Source organism: Zootermopsis nevadensis, unplaced genomic scaffold, assembly GCF_977971745.1.
Source record: "Zootermopsis nevadensis isolate Lab colony 2312 unplaced genomic scaffold, Znev_1.0 Znev_ptg000025l, whole genome shotgun sequence".
NCBI classification, from domain to species: domain Eukaryota; kingdom Metazoa; phylum Arthropoda; class Insecta; order Blattodea; family Termopsidae; genus Zootermopsis; species Zootermopsis nevadensis.
The window spans coordinates 6032524-6057457 of record NW_028259157.1 but is presented as its reverse complement, the minus strand read 5'-3'; the positions used below and the strand labels follow the sequence as shown (position 1 = coordinate 6057457).

Sequence of the window (24934 nt, the reverse complement as noted above, 5' to 3'; positions counted from 1 at the left end):
TCGGAGAAGTAATCGACATATATTCAAATATCGAGTATCGATAATATTATCGAATAAATATTCGTAACATTAAATTTTCGAGTATCGATAAGGTCAATTAATCAATATTCGGTAATAATCGATAGTGTGATCGAATGCTATCGATTAGAACATTTGTTGAATAAATAATCGGAAATATTGTATAGTACTATCGAATCAAATATTTATTTGATAGTATGAGTTAGTAATAATGACAATTCGCGTACCATAAATTGCTGGAAATTGAAGATGAATTTGTGGCATGCAGTTCGCTTTCTTAGCTATATCTGATTGAGAGATGCATAAATTAATACACATTGCACATGCAAATCTATGCTGTATCGATTAATCGAGCATTCTACATTATGAACATGGCATTGAAACGACATCTGATGGATAAACGTGGAACAAGAGAAGGAAAGTAAGATGTTTGTAATAAACTTTCTTTTCTAGGAATATATGTGACAGTGACATTGAGATATTTATGGCAACATATTTACTTGGATACAAGTGTCCTACGTAATTGGTGTGAAGATAATCGGGATGCCAGTTGATATCAACAGATTGACAGAAGGATGGCTCGAGCTGGAAAGTGATCCAGGTACATCGTAATATTTGTGTATTTTAACGATTTTGACATTAGATTCCCGAATTAATAATTCAAGCATAATCATTTTCAGTTTTACTTAATGAGAGCGGTTATTTTTTCGATGAGAAGACTATGTTGCTCAGTGTATTTATGATAAGTCGTTTTTATTACGTAATGACATGATACCGTTAACTCTTATTTGACATTTAATGAGAAAGCACCAAATAAAATGCCAGTTCTAGAAAAATGCTGCTTTCAATAGCATTATTTACAATGGTTGAATGGTAGTGAAGTGCCTCTAAAGAAATTGGTGTGGTAGAGATTTTATGCACATCACACAAAATAGGCTCCAGTTCCCAATTTTTGTTTCTGCAGTATTAGAATTTTGGGTTCCACAGTACCAGGGAGTTAGAATTTGTTAGGATGTTAAGTTTTGTTTTAAAAAATAACTGAGTTTTTTTTATTTTTTTCAGGGTTATTTACATTGCTTTTAGAAGATTTTGGAGTAAAAGGTGTGCAGGTGGAAGAAATTTATGATCTCCAGAAGTCTATTGAAGGTCCAGTGTATGGATTTATTTTTTTGTTTCGTTGGATTGAAGAAAGACGTTCTCGAAGGAAGGTTGTAGACCAAAGTGAAAGTTTTGTCAAGGATGAAGATGTTGTCAATAATATATTTTTTGCTCAGCAGGTAACTTTGAAATTGTATATTAATACTGTTGTTATATAAAGTTTAAGAAAATGCTCTTCAGGCAGTCACCACCCTTACTAATATTTACTTCCACAGAAAGAGTTTGTAAAGTGAAATTTCATAAAGTAAGTTGCTATTTGCTGTAAGTGCAACATAATTGTATTACATTTCTGAACAACCACAAATTTATTGTCAACAATTTTATTGCCTTCAATGAAATTTACAAGCAGCAAAAACATTTTTAGATTGTTACATATGGTATATGAATGCAAAATATTTGTCAAAAATAGAACATCTTTAACAAGTTGCGTACCAAAGCAGAGTGTAAAGTAAATTGTACTTCCCCAGGTAGTCTTGCATAGTTTGTTTGCATATTTGTTAAAGTAATGCAAAGTAATGTGTGACATCAACATACAAATGTTATAACTTGAAAATGGTGGCAAATCAGAAAAAGCTTTATTTACATTTTCTGCTCTAAATGGTCTTCCCAACAACCTTCTTAAGTATTGTATTAGAGTTCTGAGTCACTCTCTGTACTGAATTCCAAGTCGATTGATTATTTATTGTGTTTTTTATCAAGAATTCTAGGAAAGGTACAGATGTGGCTGTTGTATGAGGGTCGCTCATTAAATAATGCCCCACATTTTTTTCTCAGCCAATAATGAAGATAGAAAAGTGTACTTTTACACGCTTGAGATTTGATGTTTCTCGCGTTCGTGTATGGAGTTTCAAATGATTCCAACCGATGGCGGAGCTGTAGTGAACTGTTAAAATGGCGTCTGTGAACGACTCTCGTTACAAGCAACGAGCTGTAATTGAATTCTTTGTTGCTGAAAAAGAAACTGTGGTGAACATTCATAAACGTTTGTGTGCTGTGTATGGAAGCTGTGCAGTTGATAGGAGCACCGTGATCTGCCGCTCTCTGGGCGTCCTGCCACAGCCACCACTCCAGACATGTTGAACCGCGCGGATGCCATTATTCGTGAGGATCGGCGCATCACAACTCGACAATTGGCCCAACAGCTTTCAGTCAGCAATGGAAGTGTAATTGCAATTATCCGGGCTCTCGCATATTCAAAGGTGTGCACAAGATGGGTTCCACGAAGTCTCACAGCAGACCACAGGATTCAAAGGAAAACAATTTCTTCTGAATTGTTGGAGCGTTTTGATGCTGAGGGATCATTACAGGTGATGAAACCTGGATACACCACTTTGAGCCGGAGACAAAAAGGCAGTCAATGGATTGGCATCATCCTCAATCACTGAGAAAGAAGAAATTCAAGACAACTCCCTCCACCGGAAAAGTCATGGTGACTGTCTTTTGGGACAGTGATGGGGTCATTCTTGTGGATGTGATGCCAAGAGGTGCGACCATCAATTCAGATGCGTACATCAGGACCCTGAAACCCTCAAGAAGCGTTTCCGACGAGTTCGGCCTCACAAGCATCCAGCAGAAATTTTGCTCCTGCACGACAATGCACGCCCTCACACAAGTCTGAGAACCAGGGAAGAAATCACCAAATTGAGTTGGACGGTGCTGCCCCATCCACCCTCCGACTTCCATCTCTTTGGGCCACTTAAAGATGCTATCCGCGGAACAAGGTTTGAAGATGACGAGAGCGTGATTCAAGCAGTGAGGACATGGCTACGTGCACAGGACAAGAGCTGGTACCGGCAAGGCATGCATGCACTTGTTCCATGCTGGCATAAAACCGTACAAGTTGATGGGTACTATGTGGAAAAATAGTATGTGTAAAGGAAACATTGATTTATATTGTCACTAAATTTCAGCCATCTTGAATAAATATATTCTGAGGAAAAAAATGTGGGGCATTACTTAATGAGCGACCCTCGTATAATGTATAATGGGTTTTTCCCTCCTCATTTGGAAGAACCTAATGGGGGGAAGTACATGACTAATACAGTTGTCCATTTAGTTAAGTATTTAACTACTGATTGAATTCTCAAATTCAATTTTTCCATAAATTACAGCTTTAATAAATCTGGTCTTGTGAAACATGGAACTCTCCAGGAACCAAAGTGTTCATGTGTGACAGTGATAGTTGCATGTGGCTCAGTAATGATATGTTTTATTTTACAGATGGTTCCCAACAGCTGTGCAACACATGCCTTGCTCTCTGTGCTTCTGAACTGTTCTAATATTCATCTTGGTGCCACGTTGAGTCGTCTCAAAGCTCACACATCTGGCATGTGCCCTGAGAACAAGGTATACTTTTGGCAGCATTACTTAGGTTAAACATTTCATATCTTTAGAAAACCATGAGAACATGAAGTAAGTAGGAAGCCTGGCTTAAATTTATGTTCAAAGATTAAATTCTGGTCGTTGTAAATTTGTCACTCTGGTCAGGTGAAAGATAATAATTTTACATTAAGTGTTTGCATAGATAGAAGTCAAAAGAAACACTGTTACAGTGCAGAAAAGTTATCATGCAGTTTGTGAAGTCAAGCCAAGAGGTTTTAATTTTGCTAACTTTAATTCCCATACAGAGACCTATTGTGTTGTAAAATTAGATGTTTATTTAAGCATTTGTTTTGAAATTATACTGCAAGACCCCACCAATCTGAAATAAATAAATCCAGTTCTAAATATTGATGTCATTTCTTTAGCTGTTGCTTTGTCTTTACAGGGATGGGCCATAGGGAACACGCCAGAGCTAGCTAAAGCTCACAATTCTCATGCAATGCCTCAAGCAAAGCGTCGTCTTGATAAGTCAACGGGTGTGAGTACAGGACGTTATACAGGTGAAGCCTTCCACTTTGTCAGCTATGTACCCATTCGTGGTAGACTGTTTGAACTTGATGGCTTGAAACCTTTTCCTATGGACCATGGTAAGCACACTTTGTTTGCCAAGTATTTTATTTAGTATTATTAGGATAGGAGGCTGTAGTGGGTTGGACATGTAGATAGGATTAAAGAGAAAGAAATTAATTCAGAATTTTGATGGGGAAATGGCCACTTGGGACATACGAGCACTAAATGAAAGAATAACATTAAGTTGAATATTTAGTGAAATAGGTGATGAGAAGTAGTGGCAGGTGGAACTGACCCAGGATCGTATCATATGGCTAGCTTTGGTAATGGAGGTTTTGAACCTTTGGATTTTTCTGCCAGGGTTTAACAGTTGGCAGTGTAGTATGAAATTTGGGATTTCAGGTAGTACGGAGCACAAGGTGACCTCACAAGCAACATGTCAGATCAACAGAATTTTAAAAGAATAACATACTTATGCAAAAATGTGTTTCAAATGCAGAAACTTGTCATGAAAATGTTGAGTATTTATTATTAACGTTTTGTTTGTCAAATCAAGGATATATTGTTGTATACATATATTATGCATGGATGATGATAAGATCATTTGAGTTCTTTGGAACTAATATTGAATGATTGACCACTGGAGAGTCTAGAGGCAATGTGAAGAGATATAATAATAAAGATATACAGAAAAGAAGCTGTGAAGTCGGGGCACAGGCTCAGTATGAGTGTTTATTGAGGACAGAGAATTGAGAAGGCAATTATATGATGGCCATCACTGGAGAAAACTTCATAGGGTGGTGATGTTTTCATTTGTGAAATTTGTATTATTACGTCATTATTTTATTACAGACTTAGTTTGAACTTAAATATAAATTTGTAAGATTTGAGGTTTTCACAGTGGCGAGTATGAAGATTTCTGGGTTGTTGCGCTATGTAGTCTGGTCGATGTTAACCAACGTTTCAGAGGTCATACTGCCTCCATCATCGTCCTGATGACGGAGGCAGTATGACCTCTGAACAACAACCCAGAAGACAGAAGTCTTCAAATATAAATTTGTTTATGAATTTCTAAGTGTGTGTATACTGTTGTTCTCTGCAGCTATTGTTCTGAATTACAGGACCTTGGGGTGATAAGGAAGACTGGACTGAGAAGTTCCGTCGTGTAATTAAAGACAGGCTGGGGATTGCAACTGGAGAACCATATCATGATATTCGATTCAATCTGATGGCTGTTGTTCCAGATAAAAGACTCGCATTGACCCACAAACTGAAGATGTTAAAAACTAATAGGTAAATTTGATTCCATAATACATAGACTATTCTTACGAGTCAAATTCTGTGTACCAAAGTTGTTTTCAGTAATTTTATCTCTTTCTTTAGATTATTGTTTTAGCTGTTTTATCATTTACTTTTTTCATCATTAAACCAGTCATTTGTTACAGTTACTAATTATGCTTTGTGTTGCTGATTATTACTGCATGTGGTTTGGCTATTTACAGGTTGTCCTCAGGAGCTACTTGTTTATGAAACTTGTTGTTCATTATTCTGTAACTGTTTTAGTTGCTTGATAAGGAAGCCATTTTACATTAATGTGTTTATTGTTTACAGACAAATAGTGCTGGAAGCCCTGCAGCAGCTGGTAAAGCTAACTCATCCAGAACTGACGAACGGCAAAGATGAGATGGAAACTGGTGATGAGAAAAAAGAATTGGAAGGTGTCAGTGCTAGTTCTGTCTGTGAAAATGTAAAGAAAGACCTTCAGAAGAATGGGGAAAGTGAGAAAATTAAGTTGAATGGAACGCATCCGTCAGTTCCCGAAGGAAACAGCCCAAAGAATTCTGCATCCATTAACTTGGAAGGAAAGAACAAAGATTGCTCTCTCAGTGATTCAGATTCATACCTAACACCACATCCAATTCTGGAAACTCACAATTATGCTAAGATTCCACTTATAGCATCGACGGACCCTAACAACAGTTCATTAGCCAAAGCAGAGAACAGGTGATGTGCAGTTAGCAAACTTTATATTTCTAAATACTGTTAGTTGTAGTAAGTACCTTTATGTAATATAAGGGACGTAACGAGAAATATAGTTAATTTTGTCGGTAATGGCTGTGGTAAAAATAAGACAATAACTTTGCAAGCAAAACACTCCAAACACTGACATTTGTCTGCATTGGTGTATATTGCTTTATATATTCACACAAATAATCTTTGTAAGATCCATATCTTCATGTTACATAAATACCATATAGGCTTCTTGGGTTGCAATATTGGTATGTAATTTGATACTGTATATGTAGACCTGATTGCTGAAGTATAGACCTGTAAATTGGGATATCCAGTTAAAGCAACTGCCTGTTGTAGTTAACTGTCATGGTAACAAAATAAATAATGTGTTTGCTGCATTGGATAGTAGAGTGTCTTTCACCATACCATGAGTGTGGTGGGAGTGTAGGATAAACCTCTGTAGAACAAAATCCTGCATCTTGGCAAAAAACAGATTTCTACATTTGTGATCATTTTAGACCATTACCTGTCATGATTTCATTTTTTGGATGAATTGATATTGCATTTTTAATTTGTGGATTAATAGGATATTATTTGCATGAGAATTGTGTTTGGATTTGCAAATGCTTCTTAGTTTGATTTAGTTATGGTCAGGGACATTTGCAAATGATGCTTTAGTGCAGTGGTCCCCAACACGGCGCCCGCCAAGGCTTTTTTTGGGTGCCCATATTGTTACGGAAAGAGGTTATACTGATTAATGAAGGCCGTTCAACCATGAACATTATAAAATCAAAGCACAGATCTCGACTTACTGACGCCCATCTTGACAATTGTTTGCGAGCAGCAACATCATCCTACACTCCCAAATTTCAAAAACTGGCCGATGAAATGCAGTGCCAAACATCACACTAACTTCCCACTTGAGTAATAATAATTGTACTTATAAAACTATGTATTTTTGATTGCACGGTTTCTTGTATCATTAAACATCATGTTGTTTTGTGTATTATTTGGTGTCCATATCTTATTTGTCCAGAGAAAAGAAAATTTGGCTTTGTTAATTGGTTGGTGCCCGCCACGATCTCATAAACTCTCAAATGTGCCCGTAGGCACGAAATGATTGGGGACCACTGCTTTAGTGTGTTCCATTCATTTGGTTGTCTGCATTTCAGCTGTAATGTTACCTGTCTTGTGGCAGTTTGTTATAGGCGAGTGAAGGTTGTAATGCATATAATTTTGAAAGCACCACACACATTTTTTGTCAGCATCATATTTTTTTATCATTGCCAGAATATAGTAGAATTTTACAGTATTTTATAGTAACATTTTACCTTTGGAGACTACAGTGTTCTGATAGTGCAGTTGAAGAAAGTGAAAAATGCATGTAACTGTTTGATCAGAAATCCTGAAGGTAAGAGACTAATTGGGAGATTTCAGCTTTGATAGGCTGATATAAAAATGGACCTTACAGTAACAGGAAGTGAAGGTGTGAACTGGATTGAACTGGCTCAGTATAAGATCCAGAGTGGCATGCTTTTGTGAACGTAGTAATGAATCTTTAGGTTCCATAAAAGTAGCAGATTTCTTGTTCAGTTTAGTAACTGTCAGCTTTTCAAGGAAGACCCTGCATTATACAATTAATTAATATCTGAAATTCTCTTCGAATTTTCTAATCTACTGTATGCTGTTAGAGGGAACTCATTTTATGTGCATGTCTTACAGTTTAAATACACACGTGGAGGGTCTGCAAGACAAATCAACATCAGCAGTTGCTGCAGCAACAACAGCAAGTGGCACAATGCTGTGCCCTCCTGACTACTCCACTCCACTCACTATCCAAACATCACCAGCTCCTAGCAGTTCTAGCACTGATACGTCATCAGAAGTTGGCTCTGCATTTAATTCTCCAACTCAAGGTTTGTAGTCTTTCTTTTTACTGCTAAGTCTTGTGTTTCTCCAGGTTGGGGGTTGGTCGCAAGGCTAACAACCTTGCACCATAAAAAGGAAGATGTTTCAAAACCTCAATCAAAGCCTCGGACAGACGGACCTAACAGAGGACCGAATGGAAGAGGATAATTGAGGAGGCCATGGACCGAATATGGACCGGAGAGCCATAGAAGAAGAAGGAGTCTTGTGTATATTCAGTCTCATTATAAAACAAAAACTTCTAAAAATAACTTTTTACTTTATACTTTCATTTCTTATGCTTCCGTCTATTGGGTGAGGCTACTAATGCTATATTAATAGTTATAAAAGTCAGTGATTTATTTTCATGTTTAGTTTCAACTACAGAATTTGTAATTATATCTATGTTTGATCTGAACAAAATACTATTTAAAAATTGCTGTTCTAAAAAATGTGGTTTGTTACAAATGTAAAGAAATAAGAATGCCACTTGAATTGTAAACTATGAAATGAATAATTGAAAGAAGATGAAGTATTTGATAACATAAATTGTAATGTCAAGGCGGCAACAGTTTTAATACCCTAAAGATGGAGGTGATGCATTCTTCTGAATGTTATTCACTGCTGTGAAAACTTCTAATCTCACATAACAAAGAAGCAGCAGCACAGGTTGGTAAGAGGACAAAACAGGCCTGAATAAGCTCTCATTGGTATTACTGCACTTCATAAACTATTGTTAAGTGTATGGAAACACATCTGGGTTCAGAATGTTTTAGGTAACTGTGACTTACTTGTGCTTCAACAGTACTGCTGTAATGGCAATAATATGAAATGTAATGAAATATTGCAGCCAAATTTACAGCAGAATTTAAATTTTAGTTTAAAACTGTTGGTATTCATGCATCTGTGTAGAAGTGTGTTACAGGGATGAAGGAATTGTGCTGTTAGTAAGAACAGTCATTTTGCTTCTTGCATGCGTTCTCTCTTGCACAGAAGTGTAGAGTGTTTGGGCAGGTCATTCTGTACTGTACAAGTGTGTCACTATGATGATTGCAGATAAAATAATGGTGGCTGGATTCTGGGTCAGGGATTTTTCCAGGTTGAAAGCATAAGGTAGGATTTGGCGTAGTAACAGGGCTAATAAATTCAGGAGGTTGTGTGATAAGGTAACTGTTACTTATCATTTGTTCTTTACACCCTTTGTAAACAGTTACTTCACAGACATGTTTGTGCGCATTGAAGGCCATTTGTGATGGACAGGAGTAAGAAAGCAGTGTGCCAGATGTGGAGTTGCACGTGTAGTATCTTGTGCAGTCTGTAAGGTTGGGTAATCTTAAACCAGTTGTACATGGTATATTCAGTCCAGGGCTCCGTTGGGGTTGTAGAAGACCTGTTGAAAATTTATTGGTACTTGGGGAGGAGTTTTCCTTTGTGCTGATGTGTTGTTTTTGGCTTGTTCTTATCAGTGGAGTGATAGTGGTAACTGGTTTCTTGTGAACTTCCTGCAACAGATGAGAGTACAGGTTCTGGGTTGTTGTGCCACGTATTATGGTAAAAGTTAACACAAAATGCCAATAAACTTCTACCAGACTACACAGCTCAACAACCCTGAAGGTTGCAACAGGTTTTTTCCTAACCTTAACATGATCCTTTAGCAACCCACAAATGTGAACATCTGTCAGGATTGTATGCTGGATGTTGGAAGATAGATTTTATGTTGTTGATGGTTTCAACAGTGTGAGCAGCATGTGCTTACAAACCTTACATAGAGAGATATATAAATTTTACCTGATATGCAGTCACTTCTGGCAAAATAATCTGGTTGTTCATGCTGTGGTCGTACGGAGATTTGATTGACGGTTGAAGAGTGGCATCAGTGTTTGTACTGGTTGTTGTACGTAAAGTTTGATAATATACATTTGCGGAGTTATGCAAGAAAGTAAGGACTGCAGCAGCAGCGGGAGCTGTGTTTGGAGTTTCGATATTTTTCCCTTCAAAAATACCTTTGCCAGAGTTTCCTGTGTTTATTTTGTCATTACAGCAAGGCATTTCTTGTGATATTACACACATTTTCAGAAGAGGCTGAAAAACCTGAAAATAAGAGGAATAGAATTTGTGGTAGATGTGATGTTTTTGGTTACAGTTTAATTAGAACTTTGAATACTTGTAATTGTTACTGTGCTGTTCAACTTAAGAATCTCATGTATAAAACATCAAAAGAGTCTACAATATTAAACATAAATGGGATAATGATAAAATAGAAACTGAGCTGTTTCTGCATATCTATTCTAAGTTTGTGCATGTTTTAGGATGCATTCCTTGATGAACAAGAATATTTTATATTATCAAGTTTTTTACCGAAATAGAGGAATCAGAGTCTGAGTGTTGAGGTCCAGTGGTTAGAACTCTAGTTTTGGGAGATCTTGGGTTAAAATTTCAGCCCAGAGATTGTCACCTTAAATTAGCCCATGATTGTTTCTTCTGTACCCTTTCCAATTCATTATTTCTAAGTCATGCTGATGCTGTATAGTCTGAGCTACTGATAGCATCATTAAGTAAGCCACAAACAAGCTGTAGGAGTCAGACATCAGATTATTCTCTTATAAAAATGTTTTCATCCCATTGAAAGACATAGTTGGGGGTTTTATGACCCTTAGAAGCTCAGTCTTACCAAGCCATAGTTGCAGGAAGCCGAAATCCAGACATGACCCATATAAGGGAATGGTAGGTTAATACAGTAGTAAAAGTGACTGCTGTCTGTGAGGTCTGCCCTTCGTGGTTCAGGACAAGGACTTCCTGTAAATTATTTTACAAAAGATGCTGTTATATTTTACATAAGTAGAGCCCTGTCCATAATGGTCTTCTGGAGTATTATTCTGTGTGGACTTGTAGGTGGGTACCAACGTTTTGGAGTAACATACTGCCTCCATCTGCATGTCGTCAGAGCTGAAGCTGGTGGCAGTGCAGTCTACATTACGTCATAACTCAGAAGACCACCTTGGAAGTCTTCACCACTGTGAGAATCTTAAATCTCAAAGAGAGAAGCTTGTTAAATTGATTCTGTTGGCACACAGGCTAAGCCAATTTGGCAGGTTCAAATATGACCTAATGCATGGATGTCTGTCCATAATTTCAGTGTTAACACACAATAACAGAATCTTTGCAAGGGACTGATTCACAGTCTACTTAGTGCTAACACTGACCAAATAGTGTTTATATAACCTTTGTGGTTGAAGGTGGCAAAGCATCTATTAGACTTCAGTGCCGAAAAAGAATAAATACTTGAGTGTTATGTATGTAACTGTCAGTACTATAGAATGTTTTGAATTTATCTGGGTGCAGGCTGCACTTTTATCTAACAGATATTTGAGAGAAAATTCGTTTTTAAAATTTTTGAATAAATTGGAACAGGCCTGTTTTGTGATTAACTGTGTGCAATGTATATTCATTTTCTGTAGGACTTCTGTAGAAATTAATATGGCTGTCTTCTGAGTTGTAGCACTGTGTAGTCTGGTAGAAGTTTATGAATGTTACAGAGGTCCTTCCAGCCTCCATCATTAGGGTGGTCACCCTGATAATGGAGGCTACAACCCAGAAGACAGCCATCTTCATACTACAACACCATGAGAACCTCAAGTACTTACAAAGAAATTATAATTTTTTTACCAACCTATGAGGTGGTGTTTGACATTGGTCTAGTTTATAAAGAGGGTTTTTTACTGCTTAATTCATGTTTCCAAACACATGCTGTTGGTGTTTATTTTGCTTACTTTGAGATTGTTAGAATGATGAAATACAGCCATATTGCCTTTGAAATAAGGTTTTATCAAGATTCAACACTGGTTTAAGATTAAAACTTACCTAGAGCTGATTTCCAAAAAGTGGAAGTGGAAAGTATGCTTCCCATGATTATGTGGTAAACATAGTACCAGTCTAATTTCATAACTGTAGACTCACTGTTTCCTCTCAACAGTCTGTGTGAAACTGGCCTGTATTTGAAGTAGTGAACACAACTTAACACTTAACTGTACTCAAGTAACTGTTATGGAAACCTAATTGACTAATGTTTACTTTAAAAATTAAGACAGCTGTGCCAAAAATCATATGCTAGAATAGACATGTTACAGACTTACAGAATTCAATTTGAACTTCATAATATTCAAGTCTATAGAACAGGTGATTTTATATCAGGAACTGTTATGATAATGATTCCTTAAGTTAAAGGTGTTGCATCTGTAATTGGCCTTCTGGCTGTTAATGCAGTACACTAATATTAAAGAAATGAATTCAATTTTTGTACATATTATTGTAAGAGAGTTTCATGTACACAGAACACCACAATGAAGTTTTAAGAAAGATGAGAAACTAGTTAGAAAATAACTGTAAATATCTGTGCTTTATATATAGGTTGAAGCACTTTTGATTGTATATTTCCTGTAGTTGACTGGCAGATTTGATGGGGTTGCATTTAGTGTACTTATTCTGTTTTAGATATTAAATTATTTAAATTTGGGGGTCTTTAAACATTAGAAGAATCATCTTTCAGCAATTTTAAGTAAGGAAATAGCACCAGTTTAAAAGTAATAAAGTATACAAAAACTAGGCATAGATGGAAGATAATATTAATATGGATTTTAAAGCTACTGTATAGGATCTGAGAATGTGAACTGGATTCATCTGGCTTAGTATAGAGACCAGTAGCAGGCTTTGTGTTGGAATGTTCATCTTCACCACCACCACCTAGAATGGCATTAGGGTTGTCCAGCCTAATATCCAGTGGGTGCTGAGAGCTCTTTTCCAGGCCTGAAAGCTGGTTACTCCATTTGGTGCTGAGGTTTAATGTTCTTGCAGTTTTACATACACGTCTCATGTGTCTTCATGCCTTGTTTGTTTGGGCATAACATCAGTTCCATATTGCAGGAATTTGTATTATTTCAGGTTGGGGTTGGAATTCTGGACAGAGTAGCCCCACATCGAGCAAGGACTTCAAGAAGTTAGTTGTCATCCGCATGGCAGGAGCAGGGTCAGCTGCTGCAGGCACAAACACAGGGACAGGCCATGTTGAGGATAAGGCTGAGTCACCGACAGGTGAGAAGAGAAAGCATGTTTTGCAACCCTTCATTATCTCTTCACTAATTTGAAGGTACTGGGTTGAAAACCCAATAATTATTTAGCTGGTCAAGAAATTACCTGCCTTTGTGGAACATTTCACTCTTTGGACCCTGTCATGAACCATTTCTGTTCACACCATATTTTTTAATTATCTAACTTAATATTATCCTTCCATTTATGCTTATGTCCTATAAAGTCTGAGGGAAAGGGATCACTTGGAAGAAATAGGTGTAAATGGGAGAGTAATATTGAAATGGATTTTAAGTAAATAGGGATGGGGAATGTGGATTAGATTTATTTTTCTCAGGATAGGGACTTGTAGCAGTCTGTTGTGACCACAGTAATGAACCTTTTGGTCCCATAAAAGGCAGGGAATTCCTGACTAGCTGAGCTTTTGAAGAAGGACTCTGCTCCATGGAATTAGTTATGTGCTGATGTCATCCAACAGGTTTCTGACCAAAATTTATATACCATTTCTCATTCCTGCAGGGAATCTCATCTCAACTCATCCTTGTCTCTTCATTGAAATAATCATTTTGCTCTCACTATAGAAACACAAGTCCCAGCAATGTGTTTACAGTCACATAAATCAATACAGCTGAATCAATGTGCCAGCCAGTTTTCAAAAAATACATTTGAGTTGTACTGTAAAAACATTGCTCTTATAGTCATAATACAATTATATTTGAAGCATATTATTTCTATAAAAGTAGCAATAACTTCACGTATCTGTTCTTTAATAACTCTTATTATAGGGCGCAGCATGACTGGTTTGAATGCCAACTGCAAACGTGTGTGTACAGATGTTATAAATGCAACAAAGAAAGTGTGCCTGGAAGGTGGACAACGCATATGGGAGAAGGAGGCAGAAAAAACTCAGGAGCAGGCGTCAAGTCCAATTTCAGTTGACACAGGCTCTGCTGTCACAAGTCATAAAAAGGTGGACACCAAACTGTGTTCAAAATATCCAGAACTCTTTGAGCCTCACACATTTGCTCCAAAAGATTTGTTGGCCCTGTTGAAGAATCTTGAAAATGAGATCAGTGTCTGTGAAGTTAATTTGCGGGATGAAAATGACAAACGTAAAAAATATAAGGTGAGATGGCTAGAATATTAATTTTGTTGGTGTACTTTAATTTCTTAATGAGAGAAGGTATGCTTATGAAATCACATTGGTGCCTGTGTTTTTTCATCCCTCTTTCATTTTATGAATTAATTAACCAAGTTTCACAACTATTTGTATGAATATTGTGCCATTGGAGGTCACCCTAACCTCTTGGCTTCTTAATTTATTATAATGTATAATAACAAAATAGCAGGTAAGTACCTGCTATTTTGAGGATGAACCCTAGTGCCACATAATATATGGTCTTAAAATGATGTATGATAATGAGTGTTTTAAAAATGTGAAACTTTTGTTAAGATAATTAAAAGTATGCGAGAATAACTGTCAACATAACTTTTATTCTTCAGCATTTATTAATTGCTGTAGAATAAAAGTTGTGTAAATGGTTATTCTCCTATACTTTTATATTAGCTTAAATACACACCAGGCTGTAAACCATAAAGTTTGTTAAGGTAATTTTTTGTAAATTATTAAATGACGTGGTGAGCCATGTACACATTTAACATAAGTTTGCATGAATTAGTGTTTATACAAACATGGTGATGGTATTAAACTTTTTAGTTATACCTGACAAATTTAATGTAGACAGAATCTTTACTTTAGTGACATGTTCTTCCCAGTAATTTAATTCAATGCAGTTAATTTATTTAAGTTCTTGAGGACTTCAGAAATGCCATTTACAAGAGGTGATGAAAAAAGGACAAAGTGTAATTAAAATGTAAATGCAAATAATACAGTAAAAATCAATAAGAACTGCCAACAACACACAAAGAGAACCAAATATATAAAGTAAATCTTAAAGAGTCTTGGACAAATGGAAGATTGTGTATGAATTAATGGGTCCTTCAATGTAATAACAACAACAACAATAATCTATAACATATTTACAATTGAAGGCAACAGAATAGTTCTTACTATAATAGGATTTGGTCCTGTAACCATCTACACACAATCCCAGAACAGTAATCCATGAGCAGTAAGTGCGGTGGATGTATTCTTTATTTCATTCCAACAGATTGATGACTGCCGAAGAACGCACAATTATGATGAGTTTATTTGCACATTCCTGTCTATGCTGGCGCAACAGGGCAAGTTGGCAGACCTGGTGCAGCAACATCTTGTACAGCACAAGAAACCAGGACTTCCTGTCCCCAGAGTACAAAGGTTTGTAATTAAGACATTGGTACTTAGCGAGTAAGCAAAACCAGCAGTGTTTCTGGTATTTATTTTGGGGTCTTGGCTGGTTGTTGTTTCCTTTTCAGTCACTCTAGGTTAATGCTGGAATTGGGCCAAGGCTTCCTCTCATTTTTATCAAACATGGTTGTGCACAATTTTATGCTGTATAAGCTCTGCAGTTACTACAGCATTATTAAATACCGTACATTTCATCTATCCAGACTGTAGAACAAGGAACAAGTGCTTGTATAGTTTTTAAAGAAGTGACTAAGGGTGATATGAAAGTAATGCATCTCATTTCTTTTCAGAAATGTAATTGTGATTATAATGTTTATTACAGAGAAAGTGTGTATGTGTTGCAACAGCTATTGATATTGGCCCAGTAGGGGAAACTGCTTGTATTTCTTACATTCCATCATTCATAACAAATGATGGTACATAAGACGAACAGAATTGTTGTGAACTGGAATGCCCATACAGAATCACACTTTGTTAGCTTTACAGGTTAAATTACTATTAATGAATGAAAAGTGGCTTACCTCAACTATCCAACTTACCTGATATCAGAAAAATTGGTTGTACAGGTGTTTAAATATTGATTATAAATAAACTTGCTTGTCCATTCAGTAAGTTTCTTGGACTCATTTATTCTGTTAGTCTTGAAGTTTATGATGGTTTTTGCACAATTTACAATTTGAACAAAATAAGTATATTTTTTATTTCATTTTTTTCTGTATTTAGACCAACAAAAAAGCCTGAACCAAGACCTAATCCTTCACGCCGCCGTCGTGGTCGCACCAAATACAGGAAGCGAAAATAATTTTACTACATCCATTATGATTGCGTCACATGTCTTGCATCACCCAAGAGGAGCATTCATGAATTCACCTGATTGATCTATTCTTATTGATTCTTGTATGTAACTTCTCAGTTTGTTCCATTTGACTTAAGAAACAGCTCTGTATTTAGTTCCCATTGAGAAGGTAACATTTTCATAGTTCTGTGAAAAATGTGTCAGATGGCTTTAAATGTTATATTCATTCTTTATTTTTCTATTCATCAAGGTGCAGTCTCCATTGTTCTGACCTCGGAAGTTAGTTAACAAGCCACCACATTTGTTCAGTTTTATATTTTTCCCATTCCTGTTCCTCACTTCATACTGAGAGAAGTAATTATTTGGATATGGAAGTTGACCCAAAAATTGATACTTCAAAGAGAAGCTTCTTTCCATGTTTTGTTACATCATTTGAGAATTTGAAATTATGTAATGACAGATAATGCCTTATTTTTAGTATTTCCTCCAGCCAATATGAATTGGTTGCACTGAAAAGAAATAAGCTGAAGATGAAACATATGTTACATTTAATGAAGTATTATGTATAATTTGATTAATACTGTTTTCAAAATGTGTCTTTGAACACTCTTGCTATGTGAAAAGTAACCAAAATGTTCTGAATAAATTAGCCTTACTGTAATTTTATAACAGGAGGACATGTGAGTACATGAATATCAAGTACGTTGTTATACATTTCTACTTATAATTTAATACTTGTTGATTGATCTACTAAAATTACAAATCAGGTGGTGTCAAGAGATAAGGTTCTTGATTTTCAGAGCACCCAAATGTTAGCTATAGTAATAAATATTAAGTAAAAGAGCAAATGGTCTTTTTTTCCAGAAGTGTGATTGATATTTTCAAGTTTAAAAAGTATACCAGGTTCTTGCAGAGTTCTTTTCTTCATCACATTTATTTACTTTTAGATTTATTAATTACTTTTAGATCTTGCTGACTGTGAATTATATATGATCAATGTCAATGATTTGTGAGGAAAGTAGTACCTTTTTTAAAGAGTTTATTGACTTCTAACACTTATTTATATTGGTTTTATTTACTACTACTACTACTATGGCGTAACAGCCCAAAGTCGAGCCCTAGCCTCCTCATTGGTTTTATTTATGTTCATAAAAATTAAAAATAATTATACATAGTTATGCTGAAAAGAACCAGCAAACAAAAATAAAAATCTCAGAATACTGAAATCTCACTTTGTTATTGTTCGTTCTGTGGCATGTACTGTTTTTAAGATCTAAACCTTTTGCAATGAATAAATGTACTAAAACTTTCTCAAGTGTTCATCTGAATCTATATTGAATTAAAAATAGATGTTTCAAAGACCCACTGTCTCCATCGTCAGGGCCGATGTGGGGAGAAAACCATAAGACAGTGAAGTAGGTCTGTCAGACCTTGTGTTACTTCTTCCTAAAGAGAGTGGAGGGGGCCTACTCAACTTAACCACACTGTCTGGTCATCCCCACATTGAAGTATAAAAATATATGCCTAAAATATCACCATTTTGGCACATAATTTGGGAAAACATAAATGAATTGTCTGCAGGTATGTGAGATTTCAGGTTCCCATAGCAGTAAATATGAAGGTGACAATGTCTAGGTTGTTGCATCTTGTAATCTCATAGAAATTAGCCATTGTTTCAGAGGTGCTTAACTGTCTGTATCCCAGATGCCCTGATGATGGGGCTTGTTACCAGCCATGATTATTAGGTTGTTTAATTATGTATGAAATCTTCTTGTGGTGAATGTTGTTTAATTTCTTTTACTGGTATTTGTACATAACCATGGTGTCCTATGTATGTTTAAAAAATTTAAGAAACCTCCCATGTGTGAGGAGACGAAGGTCCTTCGTGAACTGTAGAGCCACTAGTAATAATTATAAATAGTATTCTATTATATAACTTATTTGAAAATTAAAAAAAATAACCACTTAAATTGCCAGGCCACAGTAGGTGTTTATTCTGATTGATATTACAGTATCAGACACTAAATCCAGTTTCTAGAAAGTTTATCTCATTTTTAATTCTATCACCATCGTCATATTCCCTGCCATTAGCTTTACCTTTGAATATACTTGAATGAAATGTCATTATTTTTGTACAGTGAAACCTGCCTGAACTGGAGCTAGAATACAGAATGAAAAGTAAATTATTTCTAATAAATGGAAAGTGTGTTTTGCAGAAATGAGAGAAGAAAAGAAGAGCATTTCACAGACTACAGTCTCATTAAATATTTGTTTCCTGATTATGTAATTTTCTTCTGAAGTGTAATGGCTAGAATTTATCTGAGAAAGAACATTCTCGTCACATTCAGTATTTGGTTCTTGGTTCATACAGTTATTAAAATTATATAAAGGGAGAAAAAGAAAACACCTCTTGGTCACAATGTCTATGCTCCATGCAGTGGTAGCTCTCAGATGTACATGACATCTCCATATTTTTGTTATGTGCTGTACATATCTTAATTAAACTAAGCTGGTGTACTTACAAAAACTGTATTTTAATTTAATGAAGTAAATGTTAATATTACTGTGGTGCTTTATAAGCAGATGTCTAAAACTCTTTATCCATCATTGAATGAGGAGCTCCTTATTGAGCAGAAGATGGGCAGTTACAGAACTCCTCTTGAGATGATAATTTTTGGTGTAGTTTGAAAGTTACTTGTGGAAAATTATATCTTTGAGGCATTCTTAGTCAGGTGGAAAACTGTATAGATCCATCTCTTAGCTTACAGAATCATGCTGGGTTAACAGGCAATGCTGTGTAGTAAATTGTGCTTCTTTTGTGTATAGGAATGTTAATGTATATGGATACATTTTTAAAATGAATAGTAAATTTCCAAATGTATTTATCTAGAGTGTATGTAGATAACTAAATTTATTCATAGTTATCAGTTTTTCATTATATTCCCTCATTGTATTCTTCAGAACATTTACATAGATTAATATAAAATAAAATGTGTGAAATAATAACTGATTGCAAAATAAATTTAATTTCTCAATACACTTCAGAGTTTTGTGCTGGTTGTTTTCACTGCATGTTCCAGTCAAGTGGACTGTGTCTAGCATCATATTCATATAGTAAATGAGACGCTGATTTTAAGAGAATCATTGTCAGTTGTCCTTTTAGTTAGGTGGATACATTTCTGTCAAGGGACAGTTGTATTTGCACTCAACTAATATGGAAATGGGTGGGTGAACTCACTGACAATGTGGCAGTGCAGAGAACTTGAATGTGGGTGAATGATGATATTGTATGTATTTATAGGCATTGTGATTTATGAATATTTTTTGTTTGATTAATTTCCTAGGCATTGTGACAATGAACACCCTGATCTTTATCTTGTAAGATGAAGGCATAGTTTTCTGAAAAATCAGAACTGTTTCTCCAACTTTTTAGTTTAGAACTCTTTAGAACATTCAGTTCTTTAAATCGTCATTGCTGCAGTGCTATGAAAGAATGACAGAAAAAAAAAGTCAGTGAAGTATACAAATCACTTATCAGACAGCCTTAGCAAGTTCTGCTGGCATGTAAGCATTAGTTAATTATGTGAAGACAGCATATTCAGTGAACAATTTGACAACTGCAAAATTAGTTTGACAATGACTATTAGAAATATGTGAAAAACTGTATATTCTTCTTCGCCCTGATGATGGAGGCAGTATAGTCCTCTGAAACGTTGGTAAACTTATACCAGACTACACGGCAGAACAACCAAGAAGATAGCTATCGTGGACGTCGTTAATTGCATTTGTTGAGCTATGTTTTAACTAAATACAGAAAAATTAGGTGCTAGCATAGAAATGTCATGCGTTCGTCATATGTAACAAAAAGTTTCTGTGGTAAATTTCAAGATATGTAAATATTGGCGCTATAGTATGGAAAGAGAAATTTTATGTCGCCATATTACTTCCAAGCTGCCAACAATATTTATGTTGATCACGGTAACCAACGTTGTGGTGAAGCACAGATTATGCTATACAAGTATTATACTAACCTAAGTTTCATGCTAACTAGCTTTAATGCCGGTTTGGCTGTGATGCTTGTGTAAAATTATTTGTTGAACGAAATAATTTTGTAACACTTCTAGGAAATGAATATCAGATGTGCAAGGGTATGTGTGATGTGACTAGGGGTTCTAAATGATATGTCACCTTTATTTAATATGGAGAAAATAAGGCATACCTTAATTGCAAGTTAGAAGTCTCCCTAACCTCAACATTGTATGAGTGCTTTATAGAGCAGTTGTTCGACTGACAAATTTGATGATTCCTATTATTTTGCGCGTACTCTTAGAGATAATGAGTTACTTCGAATGTAACTGCGGAACAAGATACGCGCATAACATATTTAACTACTGTTGTACGTCTAATGCAAGCCACTCAAACTTACCTTTACATAGCATGTATCGGATATCGCGTTCTAATTATTATGACTATGCCGGTCTGATCTTACACGCATCGTTAGATAATCAGGTTACTCATATGTAGGAGCATTATGGATGAAGTGTGATAGAATTGAGAATTCACTTACAGTTGCTCATCTATAATGAACCATTTCCTTTAACAGTGTGCTTAAAATTTTGTGTCCATTTAGAAATTCATTTGTAATCAGTCTACACCTTAGATGGTTATAACTAACCAACAAGTTAATCATATATGTCCCTGCTTTGTGTAATCACAACTTGATTAACTTAACATAATGTGGATAACTCCTCAACAAAACACTCATCTAGTAGTCTGCAACAAACAGTATTAAAATTGATAGAAGAAACAGAATTAAGGGGGCTAAAAATAAATGAATCGAAAACAAAATATATGAAAGTTACAAGAGCAGCAAGAAATGTCACAAATAAATTGAGAATAGGACATTATAATTTTGAACATGTGCAGAATTTTAATTACCTGGGTTCACAGATTAATACTATAAATTCAGTAACTAATGAAATTAAAGCACGTATTGTGAATGGTAATAGGTGTTACTATGCCTATCAGAATTTAATGAAGTCTAAAATACTGGGGAGGGGACTTAAACTGAGAATCTATAAAGTTCTGATAAGACCAGTAGTCACATATGGATGTGAAGCCTGGACATTAACTAGCTTTGATAAGCAACAACTTAGAATATTTGAACGCAAAATATTGCGGAAAATCTATGGTCCAATACAGAATAGTGATGGCTCCTGGAGAATTAGGATGAATCATGAACTAGATTGTATCATACAGGGAGCAGATATCGTGAGGCTAATCAAAAGCAAAAGGTTAGCCTGGCTTGGCCATGTTGCAAGAATGGAAGGAAACAGGGTAACTAGAAGAGTGATGGAATGGAGACCGATGGGAAGAAGGATGAGAGGGAGACCACGGAAACGATGGATAGACGACGTGGAGGAGGATGTGAGGACGATGGGAGTAAGGGGATGGAGAAGAATTGTGAATGATAGGACAGAATGGAAAAAATTCATCAAACAAGCTAAGACCCACACAGGGTTATAACGCTATAAGAAGAAGAAGTAGTCTGCAACAAGTGAAAACTTGTAGATGATAAATATAAAATGATTGTACACTAAGTGTGCTATATATTTTTTATTTTGTAGTGAAATGTTAAGGCACTTCATGGAATAAAATATTTAGGGGACTGGTGAACCAAGAGTTTCTCCTGTACATATGAAAGTTAATGTCTGTTTGTTGTCATTTGTGATACCTTTTTTGTAGCCAGAAGATTTAATGAATATGCAGCATTGCAATTTGCTCTGCTTGCCAGAAAACTACCAGATGAAATATTACTTCTATCATGGTCTCTCTTGGCCACAGTTGAGTTATGTGGCTGAAGATGAGAGGGGAAATATAGTTGGGTAAGAATTATTGCTGTTGATTTTTCAGTACCAATATATGTTTCTTCAAACTCATACTCTTGGTTTGGCCCATCTTGAAGTATGGTTTACAGTCTGTCTGTAAGAAAATCTGTGTGTCAGTTTGGGAATGTAAAGATTGGTAGAGAAGTCTCTGTGCCATGAAGGTGTGCTACAGGGGCAAGTATAAAGGTATGTGTGTTGTAATTTTTTATGAGCGGTTAACAATCCCTTGCCAAACCTAAGTTGAAGGACCATCCTTTTGTGGCTTTATGTGACTGCTTATTCAGTATATTCGCAAGTACCCTCTGTATTAGAGGCTGTTTCTTCCATCGGTAACATGCCATGATGACAAGTTGGTTTGTATTTGTCTTTTTATTCCATCTGCGTGTACAGTCTTTAATGTCAGTGAGATGAGAATCTTCTGTAATAAAAACTATTCACAAATTACATTTGTCAGTTTTGGTATGATGAAATCGCTTGTCAGATGCACATATTAACTTTTATCAGCTGTGGGTCACAGCATACTCAAGGTCATGTAGCCATACATTGGAGTACTACTAAAACATTAACTTGAGAGTTGAAAGTCTGGTCTGCAGGCCCACAATACAGGGGTTTAAATTACCTATTCCTGTACAACAAATGTTAATTTTATTGTTCTTTTATGAGGTGACACATACTTTGTTTCAGATATGTTTTAGCTAAAATGGAAGAAGATAGTGAAGATGACCCTCATGGGCACATTACATCTCTTGCCGTGAAACGCTCCCATAGGTAAATAAAAAATATGTCCCTAGTTATCTTGTCACTCACTCCATTTAAGAAAGTTATTCTTAAGTTTGTGCCATTTACAAAATACTGCATTCCTGCACACATTTATTTGCATAGCAGCATACTAGCATTATGTATGTGATCATCTGCCTCACTACAGTGGAGACTCCACAATTAAACATGCAGTATTTTCTGTGGCTTGCTCAATTTAGGTCTGGTGTTACTCTCCAAAGATCATTAAATAGGTTCATTCATTGATGATACATTTAATTTCTGCAGGAGATTGGGTTTAGCTCAAAAACTGATGGATCAAGCTTCTAGATCAATGGTAGAATGCTTCAATGCAAAGTATGTATCTCTTCATGTACGCAAGAGCAACAGGGCAGCACTGAATTTATATACAAACACATTAAAATTCACGTAAGTATTAAAGAATTTCCCATAATTAAAATAATTGCAGAGCATATGATCTTTCTTGACATATGGTAAGAAGTATGGTGAAATCTTATAAGTAATTTTGTTTCAGCATCTCAGAAATTGAACCCAAGTACTATGCTGATGGAGAGGATGCCTATGCTATGAAGAGAGATTTGGTTTCCTTTGCATCTCAGAACATTGCAAGACCAGATTCCAGCAGCTGTCATGAAATAAAGTCTTCAGCTCATGAAGTTGACAAAAAAGATAAGAAAGATTAGTCTTATAACCCGGTGTTACGCAACCTTTCTACATTTACGGCACACTAAATACTGTCGAAGAGTCATGGCGGCACACCAACCCCATTTTGCATATCATGGGGGGAGGTACATGGTTTATGGCATTGATTGGGTGTGACAACTTATTATAACTTGACCCCAACCAAAAAATGTTCATTATTTGAAATAATTTATTAACTATGTGTAAACATTTAAACTTAAACATACTTATTTATATGTGTAGATTGCAGAAAAATACATACAGTGGCAACAAAAGTAAAGGGGAGGTATACATGTTTTGCTGCAAAGTGGTTGTGTTGCTTTCCAATTCCATTTGGTAGATCTTGTCTGTCTTCAGTCACCCTGATCATAATAAAGAAAATGAAGACTGAGACAGAGCAGAAAACAAGGTTAACAATTATTTATCTCATATGGTTATAATTATAATGAGGTGAAAATTTCGTGACGCCCTTATATGACCTCCATGGCACACTGGTTGTGCATCACTGTTATAACCCATTCCATCTGTATTTTTATTATTTATGAAGTCCATCACTCTATCAGGAGCATAGGTTGTCTACATAACATTGTGTGTATAACATTATTAAAAGTTGAGAATCACATGCTTCATCAAATACTCATGCGTGTTCATATTATTGTTATGAAGTAGATGATTAAACTTAATGTTCCATTAACTAGGAGACACAATTTAGCTTTCCTTGGAATTGTGATATATAATACTACAACCTGAGTAAGGAGTGCATATTTTGTTGAGGACATTTTTTCATTGGTACAAGAGAAGACAAAGGGGAGCTCTATGTACAGTCTGGCCATGAAAGACTCAACACTGTTGTGTGCTGCCTTGTCACTTTTAGATCTATGCAAGCTTTGTAATGTGTGTGCATTTCAATAATTTGCTCAGATTTAATTACTTTCTGTGGCAAATTATTTTATGGTCTATACATTTTTCTTTCCTAACTATTGTAATATAATGAAATGTTTTTTTCTTGTTACTTAAGACTGTATCCTATGCAGCTTTTCATGTGTTAACAAATCAGAAGTTTGTGAAGCTGTCACGTGCATACTTCATTGGACATGTGTTACATGAAATAAAATTGTTTGAATTTGTGATGTTTATAATACATCATATTTATTGATCTGTGGTATTTAAACAAATATAAAGCTGCTCCACCTTGGAACTGTTTATATAAGGAGGCAGTTAGAACAGTGTGTCTTCCTCTAACTTATGGTGATAATATGTACACTTGAATTATGTTGATATACTGCAGGAATGATTGCAGTTTTTTTTTAAAAAAAAAGGCAGTAGTGAGGTAATGTTGACATGAATTGTAGGCAGTAGCAATGATGTTTCAAT

The 24934-nt window shown here is 35.7% G+C and overlaps 3 protein-coding genes across 4 annotated transcripts; 2 read left to right on the top strand and 1 right to left on the bottom strand.

Annotated features, from left to right (window-relative positions):
* Positions 1-375: 375 nt before the first annotated feature.
* On the top strand, positions 376-19253 carry caly (ubiquitin carboxyl-terminal hydrolase calypso). The gene is made up of 11 exons (XM_022062062.2): positions 376-619; positions 1081-1295; positions 3397-3522; positions 3944-4145; positions 5190-5361; positions 5680-6072; positions 7804-7997; positions 12925-13074; positions 13854-14194; positions 15240-15388; positions 16142-19253. The coding sequence occupies exons 1-11, from the start codon at positions 562-564 to the stop codon at positions 16218-16220; spliced, it is 2079 nt and encodes a 692-aa protein (XP_021917754.1). The 5' UTR covers positions 376-561; the 3' UTR covers positions 16221-19253.
* Positions 8326-12926, bottom strand: LOC147872631 (uncharacterized). Its single transcript, XM_087355880.1, has 4 exons — positions 11848-12926; positions 10658-10782; positions 9775-10077; positions 8326-9488 (listed from the first exon to the last, which is right to left on the bottom strand). The coding sequence occupies exons 1-4, from the start codon at positions 11927-11929 to the stop codon at positions 8931-8933; spliced, it is 1068 nt and encodes a 355-aa protein (XP_087212006.1). The 5' UTR covers positions 11930-12926; the 3' UTR covers positions 8326-8930.
* A 931-nt stretch (positions 19254-20184) lies between the features above and the next one.
* LOC110828886 (N-alpha-acetyltransferase 10) lies at positions 20185-24699 on the top strand. 2 transcript variants are annotated; one of them, XM_022062025.2, is made up of 5 exons: positions 20185-20362; positions 21964-22099; positions 22787-22870; positions 23147-23287; positions 23394-24699. In XM_022062025.2, exons 1-5 carry the CDS (start codon positions 20353-20355, stop codon positions 23560-23562), a joined length of 540 nt encoding a protein of 179 aa, XP_021917717.1. In that variant the 5' UTR covers positions 20185-20352; the 3' UTR covers positions 23563-24699. The 2 variants fall into 2 exon arrangements, with proteins under 2 accessions (XP_021917717.1, XP_021917716.1); XM_022062024.2 differs by having other exon boundaries at positions 21960-22099.
* Positions 24700-24934: the final 235 nt, after the last annotated feature.

Bases quoted from the DNA above. Each gene is read 5' to 3' on its own strand.
- LOC147872631 (XM_087355880.1), bottom strand. From the start codon at position 11,929: ATGAAATTAGACTGGTACTATGTTTACCACATAATCATGGGAAGCATA. The intron at 10,783-11,847 runs GTAAGTTTTAAT...AATAATTTACAG, and splicing joins TTTTTGGAAATCAGCTCTAG to GAAGTCCTTGTCCTGAACCA. The intron at 9,489-9,774 runs GTAAAATTTATA...CATCTGTTGCAG, and splicing joins CAGAAGTGACTGCATATCAG to GAAGTTCACAAGAAACCAGT.
- caly (XM_022062062.2), top strand. From the start codon at position 562: ATGCCAGTTGATATCAACAGATTGACAGAAGGATGGCTCGAGCTGGAA. The intron at 13,075-13,853 runs GTGAGAAGAGAA...CTCTTATTATAG, and splicing joins TAAGGCTGAGTCACCGACAG to GGCGCAGCATGACTGGTTTG. The intron at 14,195-15,239 runs GTGAGATGGCTA...TCATTCCAACAG, and splicing joins ACAAACGTAAAAAATATAAG to ATTGATGACTGCCGAAGAAC.
- LOC110828886 (XM_022062024.2), top strand. From the start codon at position 20,342: ATGAATATCAGATGTGCAAGG. The intron at 22,871-23,146 runs GTAAATAAAAAA...TAATTTCTGCAG, and splicing joins GCCGTGAAACGCTCCCATAG to GAGATTGGGTTTAGCTCAAA. The intron at 23,288-23,393 runs GTAAGTATTAAA...ATTTTGTTTCAG, and splicing joins ACAAACACATTAAAATTCAC to CATCTCAGAAATTGAACCCA.